Below are 12,690 nucleotides of genomic sequence, written 5' to 3'. Positions count from 1 at the left end.
ACCCTCTGCCAGCTGAACGATGAGCTTTGATTTTTTTTTTTTTTAAAGATAATGATGAGCTTGGATATAGTGATGGCTATGCAAAAGTATTGACCAACTCATCTATTTTTGCTTTTCTTTTTTTGGTTTCCCTTTTAATGTGGCCCAATGGGATTTGGGAGAACAGCAAAATGAGAGGAACGGAGGCTTATTGCTGCCGAATCGTATAATAAAGGCTTGCATGTTGTTTTCAAGCGTTAGTTTTGTTTTTTCTCAATTATGGAAAATTTTATTAAGCATCCAAGTCCGGATACAAACATCGGCTTAGGCAAGGACAGTAAAGACAGGTCTAAGTGGACCTGCTACGCAACAATCAAAGGAAAGAAATTTGACACAATAGCATCTAATTACAAAGGTAAATTTACAGACCAGAACATAAAGCAAAACAAAAAGGGTGAGCCAGTCACGCGCTGCATGCCTAGGGAGGCTCCATATCCCTGAGAGGGTTCTCATCATTTAGAATCCATGAAGAAAGCAACAGGAATAGAAAATGATAGCAAGAACTAGAAATCTATGATATCAACAAGGAGTGAAAAATCACTAAACTAGAAGCATAATGCCAACAACCATATCGAAATAACATCAGCAGATGAGTGTTAGAATCACATCGAAACAAGCGGCATAGTACCATCAACCATGTCGAGGAAACACCAGCATGGTGTCAAATTCACAACGAGAAAACTCACCACTTCCAACAGTCATGGGGAGATTCGTTGTTCCTGCCTTGCTTTGCTAAAGCATTAGCAAAGGAGTTTAATAACTCTGTTATATAAAGTTATTTTTAATACATTTTGGAGATTTTGGAAGTTAGACTTTTGAGTTTTTAAGTTCAGATTTTAACATTTTAGGTATTTTTATAATATAAATTAGATTACATATTGAATAGTTAAATTAAATTGTTTTAATTTAATTTTACTTTATTTTGTTTTAATTTACTTTAAGAAAAGTCAACGTCGATTTCTATCATGGTTTTGTGCAAGATATCGCTGTGATGTGAGTTTTAATACATTGAAAAGTTAAGAGAATGTGCTATAACTTTTATTTAATACTTTGCCCAATTTGAATCAAATTAAGGTAAAAATCACATTTGAAAGTAGTAGACAGATACAGTTCTACACAAGATAGTATGGCAACTGAGGTCACAGCTCTAAGTTACTCATGGCCACGGCGTTGAAGAAGATATCGTTGCAGCATTGGGAGGATCATGGCCACGACACTGATCTAGAGGGGTGCACCATACAAATGGCTAAGAGCAGACCGTTATAGCACTAGAAAAGGAGTGTTACGATGCCACCAAGGCGTGTTACGATGCAATGATGCCAAGAAGTGAAGGCCATGATGCCACCCCGATTTCCAAAAATAAACTTTTGATGGAAATTTGGAAAGCAGGGCACCTTGCACATATTTAAGAGGCTTTTTGAAAGCATTCAAGGAGAGAATAGCAAAAGTTTTTCTGGAGAATTAGAGCTAAAAATTAAGTAAGAATTCAAGAGCAATTAAGAGATATTCCAGATTTACCAAGGTTTAACATCAATTTATTTATCTCTTTTGTGTTATTCCTTTTTTTTTAATTCATGGCTAAATTTCTTTAAATAATGTTTTATTTAGAAATTATGAGCTAATTTGCTTTTTTAAAATTGTAGTGGATTTCAACGTATAGTTTGAATACGTGTTTTTCTGCTATTTATCATGAATGGATATCGTTTTACTTATTCAAATACGTTTTTATACCTTTAATTGTCTGATCAACAATTAATTGATTTGTAAATTTAATTGAAACTGGACTAAAATTTGAATAGTGTATGTTTACATCACTTAGGTAATATGAATTACGATTCGGGTGGTCATATGCAACTTGCTATACATAGCCAAACTATGACACTTGCTTAATGACTTTAATTTAATTGATTCCTATAAACATATAGTGAACTAATTAAGTTAGGTATTTGTACAAGCATCTTGACAGAAACTTGTCCATAACTTTAGATTCTAGGCTAATAAACCACCCAAGAAAGATAAATAACAAGAAAAATTGGTATCACATAAAGTGTTGAATGAACTCATGATCTTAAGTTTTTAATCTACTGCTTTTCTCAATATATTTAATTTTTGTTGGTTAATTCAGTGTTTCTTTTAAATTTTGTTTTTTTATTAGTTTTACAACTTTTAGATTGCTTAAATTAGATTAATTTGCTATACAATTTTAGTACTTAGTAAAACTTTAGAAACAAATCCTTGTGGAAATGATAATTTAGACTTACTGTTTATATTACTTGCTCGATATGTATACTTGTGTGTACAAAATAGATAGCAAAGTTCCTTTCCCTTAGTACGTGTAGGAATGAAATATTACCAAGTTACATAACAAGGGTGTCAATCTCATTAAACACCCTCCATTTATCCCACGGTCTCTTGTTTGAGTGAAGAACCTACGCAAAGGCTATTTTGGAGTCAGACTCAAGCAAAAGTCCCTTTGTTAAAGCTAAGGGGAAGAGGCAAAGAGTTGAATAGCGTGCTTAATTGCCATTAACTCAATGAAGTTAGAGTCATGAATTCTGAGGGGTCTAAAGAAAATTCAAACCACATAACCTTTTTCTAAATCTCTACGCACACACACCACCACATCCGATACAGCCAAGTTTCCCTTTGGAAGAACCATCCACATTAAATCTCATCACCCTTCTTAAGGTGGAGTCCATTGCATTCAATTGATGGTGACGAAAGGCACACATAATCCCAATGTTCCAAGGATCCGTCCACCAACCGATCTCATCAATAGAATCAAGTTCAGCACAAGCACATAACCATAGGGCTAATCGTATACAAATAAATCTCTAAATTATCCCATCTTTTTTTGTTAAAGACAAATTTGTTTCTTGCCAATTATTAGGACTATATGGTTGCTCCATAAACAATCAAACTTCCTTAAAGACATTGACTTTAACAAAAATTTCATCTAAAACACCCATTCAGTTTTATTGCTTCGAATGGAATAGTTGCACACTTTTCAAAAAAATAGAATAATGACACAAGCATGTACTTGTTTTGTTATATTTCTAATAAAATTTTATAATTAAATTATAGAGATAAACATGAATTTATATGTTTACCTTAAACAATTTTCATTTTAAATTAATTTTCAAGTACATGGTCTAGATTCTTTAATAGTATTACTTGCAAGCTTACCAATGAGATGCGGTAGGAGTGCGTTAGCAGAAGAGAAGCAAAAAGACAAAAAGGAACAGTGCTAATACAAACTATATATCAAATCATGTAGAAGCCAGCAGGCCAAGATGTCGACACATTTTCAAGCACAGTAGTAACTCAATTGCAAATCAATAAATCCCAACAAATATACAATTTAATAGCCAAATCCCAATGCAGTGCAATTGCTCTACATGAATTCTAGCCAAAACTGACAAAAAAGGTTGATGGAGTTGCCTTGAGAATTGGATTTTGCTAGTTTCCAAAATGTAACCAGCAGAGCAAATCACTCCAAACCCACACGAGGAAAAAGAAAAACAGCCATCTTTATGTACAAATAATGCAATTCCCAGGAACGACTATGATTGTAAACCAATACTGCCGTTGGAATTAATTGCAGCATGCAAATAACCTCCTTTGAAACCACCCTTTCTGTCAAAAGTATCTCTGCAGTAGTAAGAAACCGTCGGCAACGTCTCAAACCCAACTGATCTTGTGGTTGTAACTGCGTCGTTTTTCTGTGATGCCTGTTTAGCTGAAATTTCATTGGTTGTACGCTTGTAATGGGCAAACCACTTGGCCTGCACGTACTTGTTTCGCCTCCAAGGAGGCACCTTCATGCCCTTACTTTTCATCGATCCTCTCATTGCTCTGCACATCAGCTTCACAATCTTCTTGAGTTCTTCTTGTTTTCCAACGAAAATCCGTGGGAAAACATCGATCAATGAAGTGTAACTTGTGGTTGGTCGAGCTATTTCGAATTCTCCAGCAAGATTTACTTCAATAATGTAACGGGTTCCAGTCACATTAACATCTACATACTCATAACTCCCTGCTGGGTGCCGCTCGAGTTTCTCCCACCGAGATTTGCACAGTCCTGTTTAAGCAAAATCAATATATATACTTCCTATTGCAATAAATATACATAAAAAGAACTGAATCTATTCTACCATATATAGTCTATATAAGCCATGTTTTCCCTGTCGGTTCTCTACAGTTCTAATTTATTGTCTATTAAACTCTGAATTAATGAAATAAAGGAAAATTAAAAGATGGAGAAAGGTGATTAAAGAAAAAACTCACCAGCATCAAAGCCGTTATCTCGCAAACGAGACATCAACTGACGTTTAAAATCCTCAGAGGACATGTCGCCTATACTCCCACACGCAAGTTTTGTCTGCAATAGAATCTTTTGCTTCACTTCATCATCTTCGTTCCCATCACAGATGTTATTAACCATTAAACGCTTTAACATATCTTTGGTCTCAGACTCTGACCAATAACCCTCTGTTCCATCGTTCTCATTTTCTTTCTCTTGCTCAATGTTACCCTCATCAGTTTCAACCCCGCAATTGCTCTCGATAAAAGAATTCACCAGATCGGAAAGATCAGTCAAATCCTCCGGAGAGTGGTCGCTGCCGCTACTCTCACACAGCCGTACCGGAGGCGCCATTGCCGCTTCATTGAAAGCCGCAGCTATCCTATTGAACCTGACTGGAATTCTCCCCATCATGAGCAAATAAAAGTAACTTCCCCCCCGCCCTGTTTCTGTCTCACTTTTGTGTGCTCCCCTTTCGCTCTTTTTGAGGAGAACGATTGAAGGGGATGTTGGGGTGGCTCTGGAGTTTATACTGGAAATGAAAATTTTCAGTTTAGGCAATGGTGTCGTTATGTGCTCATTCTATGGTCATAAATGAGGCCAAATGAAGAGAAGATTCCAGGAATATGTCGCCAGATTACACAAAGATGGTGATATTAGTGTAAATTAAACGGCGCTTATTACATTTATAGAGACACACAATCTTAGTAGCTGGGTATAGTGGGAATGGGATTTGACCTGATTCTTCACCGTTTCCAATGAATATCACCCATTTACTTGTCCAGATTCAATTGGTTATCGATAAACTCTCGTGGAAAAAGTTATATAATTAGCTCGGATGTCCCACGGTAAACAGAACGGATTAATAATGACCCCATACATTTTCGTAGATCAAATCTAAGACCTTTCACGTTGAAATTTTAAAACCCATATTTAATCTAAAATCAATTGTCAGGTAAATTAATCTTACTATATTTATATACTAAAATATCTCTAATTTTACAGATTTAAGATTCCTTTAACACTACTCTATTACTTGTTTCAGTGGGTTTTAACATGTAAATAATTCATCACAAAAGTGACAATAACAACTTTCTTTGATATAATGTTGAATTTTCACGTGTAAGTTTTTCATCATTAAATCTATAAATTTATTGCTTTAAATTGTTTAATTGAGCTGTAATAATTGAGAATTGGCTGCAGTGCATTTGTGAAGTTCCAACTCTCTTATCAGAGAGTTTGAGCTTGACTTGTTGGCTGCTCGGGTCAGGGCTTAAGAAGGCCTTGCAGTTTGAGTTGAGTTTCCTTGTTTAAGATTAGCCCATGGGTGTGCTCAAGGGACAGTTGCCAATGGTGGCTCGTCATACGTCGCTTCTAACTACTAGAACTATTTTACTGTCATATTCGGTTACGACGTGGAAAATAGACATTGGGTTCTGTTTTCGGGCGATCCAGAATCCAGGGTTTGCTGATATTGGAATGACCCAGTTCAATGAACCTGCGTTTATGTCTAGGTACAATGAATCTGATTTTTCTGTGATGAAATGATTTCCATGCTAAAGATTAAAGGATAATGTCATATTCCAACGGTAATGCATGAGAAAGTAAAATTGTTAGCTAATTCAATTTGGTGTTAATTAAGTCTGATGACTTCTAACATAAGCTTGTCCACGTCAGCATTGAACAAAGTAAAGCTAATTGGAATTTAATTAGTTAAACCCCAATCTCAGTATGGGTGTATCGGGCTGTTATTCCAGCTTGGTACATTGAGAGAAGGAACGCTTATCCTACTTGCTAAAGGAGAAAGCTTCCAAAATTGCAGCAATGAACCTGATCCGTTTTGTCGACGAGTAGCCGTTTTTCAAAAGCATGCATAAATTGTTCTATCTATAAAATGGGTTTGATCTATCTTGTACAGTTCATTTCTCAACAATTTATCATATCGATGTAATCTATTATGTAAAATTGTATCAAGAAGAAATTATTGTGATCTCATATCAAGAAGGGATTTTTTTCAAAAAAAAACTTTCAATAGTGACATATTTAAAATTATATATGAAAAGTGATTAAAGGCCTAATAAAAGTATATATCTCAAATTATATATATATTAAAAAAATAAAATTTGAGAGGTGACAGTTCGAGTTTTTGGAGTTAACTCACCCTCGTGGGATCGTGACCCTTTGTCCCGTCCGTTGTAACACGCAGGGGCGGAGCGTCCCTTCGTAATGGGGGCATGGCCTCTCAAAATTTATAAAATTTTTTATATATTATATATTTTTAATAATTTTTAAAATAATTTTTTATTAAATAATTAATATAATTAAAAAATAAAATGACTTTATAAACTCTATTTAATTTTATTCAATTTTTAATTTTTTTTAAATTTTTAAATTTCTCTACCCATCTTTCTCTCTTTTCTTTTTTGTTTTTATATTGTGAAATTATAAAAAAGTAAAATTTTTCTTTAATTTTTTTATTTATATTATTACTATTTATGTTTTTCAATTATATTCTATTTGTTCATATATTTTAAGTTTTTATAGATTTTTTTTAAATTTATACGAATCATCAATTATTTTTTTTGTTATATAGATTATATCTCTTATTTGTCATGGTTTTTTTTCTATTATGTGGATTTTATTTTTAGTGATTTTAATTTTTAAAAATTAAAAAATTATTACATATGTAATTTTCAAATATAAATTCTAGTGTTGCACTATTGGTTGTTGTTTAAAATTTCATTAATATGTTATTTTTTATTAATCCTAATTATATAAGAAAAAATTATCTTTGAGTATATATTTTTAATGTGCTTTATATTTTATATTTAGTTGAAAGAAAATTATCTTGAATATAAGAAAAAATTATTTATTCTGTATATCGTATTTAACTATTTCTATTTTATGCATTATAGTTTAAAATTTGGTATTATAAACTTAAATATAATAAAATAAAAATATTGCTATTGACTACATTAATTTTTTAGTTGATTATATTGAAAAAGACAAGATTTCGAAATAAAATAAATGATAAGTTTTTTACAAATAATTAATTATTTATATTAAAAAAGATATTACCATTGTCAAACAAAACTTTTTTAAAGCACTATTGTCTATTACAAGTTTTTTTCTTTTTGTTTCTTTTGATTTACCTATTATATAAAATTATTGTCTATTTATAATCTTTGATTATTAATAGTTTAAGTTTAATATATTAATTTAAAAAAAATGGAGAAAGTTAAAGAAGTCCTTTTCGTGATAAGTTTAATACATTAGCAAAATTAAAGATTTTTCTACTGGAAAACATTTCGTCAATAAAATTTGTCGACAAATTTTGATAGAATGGTAACAAAAGATAAATAGATTGATGGATTTGTTATTACCAACTGAATTTCAATAGATTATCAATAGAAAGTAAGTAATCAAAAAATAATCGAAATGCGCTTTGACACAAAAAAATTGGATATAGTAAGGAAAATTATCGATAAAATATTTTTTCTACAAGAAGGTTATTTTATAGTAATAGTAGTAAAGGAATTATTAGTAGTAGAACAAGAAACTTGAAGCATTTTATCGCCTAGAGAAGGTTTTGTGAAATTTAACTATACAAATTGTGTAGCCTTTATAAAAAATTAAATCTTGATAAATGCAGACAACAAAGTGGCTTCTAATCAGATGGCAGCAGCACTGTAGACAATTTCAATTTGAGGTAGAAACATATTAAATGTATTAACTGCTTGCCTAATGCCAGGAAAAACGAAAATGACTTGCATCGTCCAACAAGTAAATGAAATTCCATCACTCCAAAAATTAAGTAACCCTAAAAACAGCAAAAGAGAAAGAAAGTTGGTGCTTGTTTCTCTAATTGATTAAGATATCGTCCTACCACTCATAATGGCACAAACAAGAGCTGGAAAATTGGTTTCTTACAATAAGACAAAAGAAATAGGAAGTATTCCATAAAAAAGGACAAAATAGGTAAGAAACCATGTATAATTTTTTTCTTTTTGCAATCAAATGGATTCATTGGTCGAAAGCAAGGTTACCAATATTTTAATATGAGATAATTATCATTCACTATTTACCTAAGACTAACCCTTGATGAGGCATGTTTATATGCTTTATATATATACCACAGGAAAGTTGTTCCTCCTTAAAAAATTGCAGTAGTTTATGCCTGAAAAGGATAAGCATAGAAGAAAGAACTTATCAGCATTCAATCAAGTTATACTTATATGATGAAGATGCAATCTGGACCATAGAGTTTACCAAACTTCATAATTATAAGCCCTAATTATTTGGTATGACTTATCAGCAGAATGTACACCATTCACAATCAGCATTATTCTGGCTACCTCATCTCTTTCTTGCAGAAAAAGGGACATTGTGAAAATTTTCTGCCTCCCATCCTTTTCTTTATAATAAAGATATTATATATATATATTAGAGAGAGAGAGAGAGAAAGAGAATTCTGCCAAACTTATAAATTTTACCAAACACTTTAGTTTTCTGATGAAGTGAGGCTGTGATGGGATGAAATAACTATCAAATAGTTTTCGAAAAGGGTTGGGAATATGCTGTTTGGATTATGTTTAAGATTCCATAGTTTCAGCTCTCACCCAATACAAAAAGATAGATGAAATACCAAAGTCCAACCAATGCAAAGGCTGTGGACCCAATCTATCAACATTCTTGCGTCACAATCTGGGCAGCATCAAACGTCTTATCTCTACTTATCTGCTTTTGGTTTCTTTTTTTTAGTCTGAAATTAGCTTACATCTGCCATCAGCTGGGCCTGCAGTTTCCACTCACATCGACTGCCAAAGTGACACATCTCTAAACGTGTGGACAGGTGGGCAAGAGCCAATGCCCCTCAGTATTAATGAGGATCTCATGGGATTGAACATGTCATTGTTATGAGTTATCGTTCTAGTGAGTAATCCCTAAAATTGACAATAAATTGAAAGAAAAGCTAAATTGGTCACTAATTAATTGATTTTGATCACTAACAAATCACATGCACCCTCAAGGTTTTTTTTTTAATTAGAACTCAAAATTTTGTTTTAGGTATAAAATGTTAAAAAAAACCTTTGATTTTAAAATAATTTAAATAAATTTTTATTTTTTGATTGTATTCAATTAAATTTATTTTAAATCAAATAAATATTTGTAATTAATTATTGATTAACTATTATTTATCTAAATATCACTTATTATTTTGTGTCACATAATATTGATGTGATAATGACTTAAAAAATAAAAATATCATATAGTCAAATGATCATACCACAACATTATCAATTATTGTATATCAACATTTCATATTACCATCCTTTATAGCATATCAACATATCACGTAAGTACCATATGATATAAAATGATAATTAATATTTTGATTAAGTCAATTATTAATTATAAAGATTTATTTGACTTAAAATAAAGATATAATAACTTATTCGACTTAAACAAAACATAAAATGACTTGATTGAAAGTAATAAAAAAATAAAAATTTATTTAAATAATTTAATTTTTAATCTTATATTTTTTTATATACAATATTAATGGTAGTACCTTTTTAAACTCCTTATCTCAACTCAAGTTTATTCATATTTTATTTTAAAATTTTTTTAATATAAAAATTACTTTGAATCAAAGATTATAATCTTATCATCTGGAATATATGCAGCAATTATATTTATAATCACATATTGCATATCATATATCAAGTCATTGAATAGACAAACCAACTAACAAACTAGGCATATAGGTAGAGACAAATTTAACATTTAGTGGGATCAAATCCACACTGTGTGACTTGAACCTACACCTTTTAAGAATAGGCCTCTATATTTCCACTAAGATAAAACTTCATTAGCAACATTTGAAAGGTTAATTATAAGTTTTTATGTTTTATATTTTATATTATTTTTTCTTAGATTAAAGAAGTTAAAATTCTATTATTCTCACTATTTAATATCTAAGTGACCAATCATAATTTTAACTATATTAATCTTTTTTTGGTTTTTTTATTCAACTACATGTAAAATTAATTTGCTTTTTTTATTTGAAGTAATTTATTTAACCTATTCAATTACTTAGGTAAAATACAATCTAAAAGAGAATTATTCGCTTCTCCAACTATAAGTTAAACTTTTCAAGAACATTCTTAATTAAGTAATCTTTAATTTTGTTTCAAAATTTCATTAGAGTTTATTTTAGTTTACCTTATTTAGGAATTTATTTAACAATTTAAATTATGTGAAATACCAATATTTATTACATGAATTATGTGTATCTCGCTGCTCTAATATTAGGATTCTTAACTTAAAACTTGTGTAAATTTAATCAAGAAACTTCAACTTTTAAATATTTTACAACTCCACAAACATGAAAATTTGCACTTTAGTATGAAGAAAATAGGTTTCTTGATATATTTTATATATTCATTATTTAGCATAAAAAAATTCTAACCCTTAATATATATATATTTTTTAAAGGTACAAATTCATTGATAAAGCAAGGAATAAAGCATTCCCTGTTACTTATAACCCAACCCTTAATATTATACAAAACTTTTGCCACCTCATTTAAAAAAAATGTGACAATTATTGACATATCATTTTTTTCATTATTAATTATTTCGAGTCTTTTTTTTTTCAATCCTTTTATGCTAACTCATGGAAAATACTCAAAATATTACAATCATATGACCTCACATATATATATTTAATATGTAATACTCAAAATACTCCTTTTATTATTTATATATATTTAATTCAAAATAAAAACACAATAACAAAGTTTATCCTGATTAAAATACAGTACAATTCAATAATAACAAATTTAATATTTGTCCTTCAATCATGTCAATCTTCCTTGACTAACACTAAGAAGAATTATAGTAAGGTACAGTTCTTGGGAATTTGAGAGCAGAATTACAAGACAAATTTGGGAGGGACGTTCATTTCACATGTTGTGATTCGATCTTGACAACTGCAGTAAATTTCAATGTAATCTCTAATAGAATAAAATTTTGGTAAGATCTTTCTGTAGATGGTAATGCCGGTCACTTTCCATACCTATGAAAGATTATGGCTCCAATAATTCTTATTAATTAGGAACCATAAGGAATAATGTTCTCTTTGATCTCAAGTTTGTTTACATTTAATTTGGTAAAGAGATTTGAAAAACAAAATCGTGTATTATACATTAAAATTTAAAAGACATAATATTTTAAAAAATTTTAAATAAATCTTTATTTTTTAATTATATTTAATAAAACTCTTATATTTTAATTTTGAGAAAAAAAGCTAATGAATTGTTGTTTATTAAAATATCGTTTATTATTTTATATCATATTGTTGATGTAATATGTTGATATGTCATAATAAATAGTAATATAATGTGTCGATGTGATATAATAATATAGTATATATCAGCTTTCACATTCTATGTGCGCACCATATAAGTACAAAATGATAAATAATATTTTGATTGATGATAATTAGTCAATTGTTTATTATAGGGTCTATTTGATCAAAAATAAAAAAACAAGGACTTAATTGAATGTAATATAAGAATAAATGTTTATTTGAAATTTCTTAATAATTCAAGGACTTTTTGGAACATTTTATCAATTTAAAAATTTATTGTAAAATTGATGCTCAATGAATTTTATTTTTATTTTTTTCCTTTTCTCCTAGATCCTGTCTAACCTAATTAAGTTAACTTGCTATTTAGGCTAAATGCTCAAGTTGGGGCTAAACATTTGGATATTTTTTCAATTAAGCACCAAACATTTTAGTTATAACAATTAAGGCCTAAATATTTTTTATTTCTTATAATTAAAAGCTAAGTTGACAGGTAAAAGGAGTATGTATCACACCTGATAAAAAATCGCATGAGCTAATGATTTGACGTGTTGAAAAATATTTTTTTTAAGTAAATTTTATTATTCTCACAACTAGTATGCCAATATTAGTTTTGAGCTGAAATTGTTAAAAAGATTCCCATTGACATGAAAACCGGTTTTGCAAAAAAAAAAACCATACAAGAAAGGAAAGCGAACAATTACTTAAGAAAGGCAGTCGTCCCTCATCAAACAACAACCAACACAAGAAACTTTTGACCCTACCTGAACATAAAAACTTGATAGCAGGAACAAATCTTGAAGGTTCTTTTTAGAGGGGTTAATGGGTTTAGGGTGCTTTTGGGAGATTTTTTTTTTTTAGGTGAGGGAGGGGGAGTGTTTACTAGGAAAGGGGATCTCCTTTTTCCTTTTGGGTAGGGGGAACCTTGTTTTTTGGAGGCAACTTTTGATTGAATTGTAGAATTTGATCATTGCATG

General features: G+C 30.2%; 1 protein-coding gene across 1 annotated transcript; it reads right to left on the bottom strand.

Moving 5' to 3' along the window:
• Positions 1-3,359: 3,359 nt before the first annotated feature.
• Positions 3,360-4,874, bottom strand: LOC110422715 (uncharacterized). The gene is made up of 2 exons (XM_021436731.1): positions 4,327-4,874; positions 3,360-4,120 (listed from the first exon to the last, which is right to left on the bottom strand). The coding sequence occupies exons 1-2, from the start codon at positions 4,754-4,756 to the stop codon at positions 3,603-3,605; spliced, it is 948 nt and encodes a 315-aa protein (XP_021292406.1). The 5' UTR covers positions 4,757-4,874; the 3' UTR covers positions 3,360-3,602.
• Between the last annotated feature and the right edge of the window lie 7,816 nt (positions 4,875-12,690).

The sequence above is a fragment of the Theobroma umbraticum genome, unplaced genomic scaffold, assembly GCF_002168275.2.
Source record: "Theobroma umbraticum cultivar Fairchild unplaced genomic scaffold, ASM216827v3 scaffold_146.0, whole genome shotgun sequence".
Classification (NCBI taxonomy): Eukaryota; Viridiplantae; Streptophyta; class Magnoliopsida; order Malvales; family Malvaceae; genus Theobroma; species Theobroma umbraticum.
The sequence above is the reverse complement of the archived record's forward strand: the minus strand, read 5'-3'. Positions and strand labels throughout refer to the sequence as shown.

Bases quoted from the DNA above. Each gene is read 5' to 3' on its own strand.
- LOC110422715 (XM_021436731.1), bottom strand. From the start codon at position 4,756: ATGATGGGGAGAATTCCAGTCAGGTTCAATAGGATAGCTGCGGCTTTC. The intron at 4,121-4,326 runs GTGAGTTTTTTC...TTGCTTAAACAG, and splicing joins AGATAACGGCTTTGATGCTG to GACTGTGCAAATCTCGGTGG.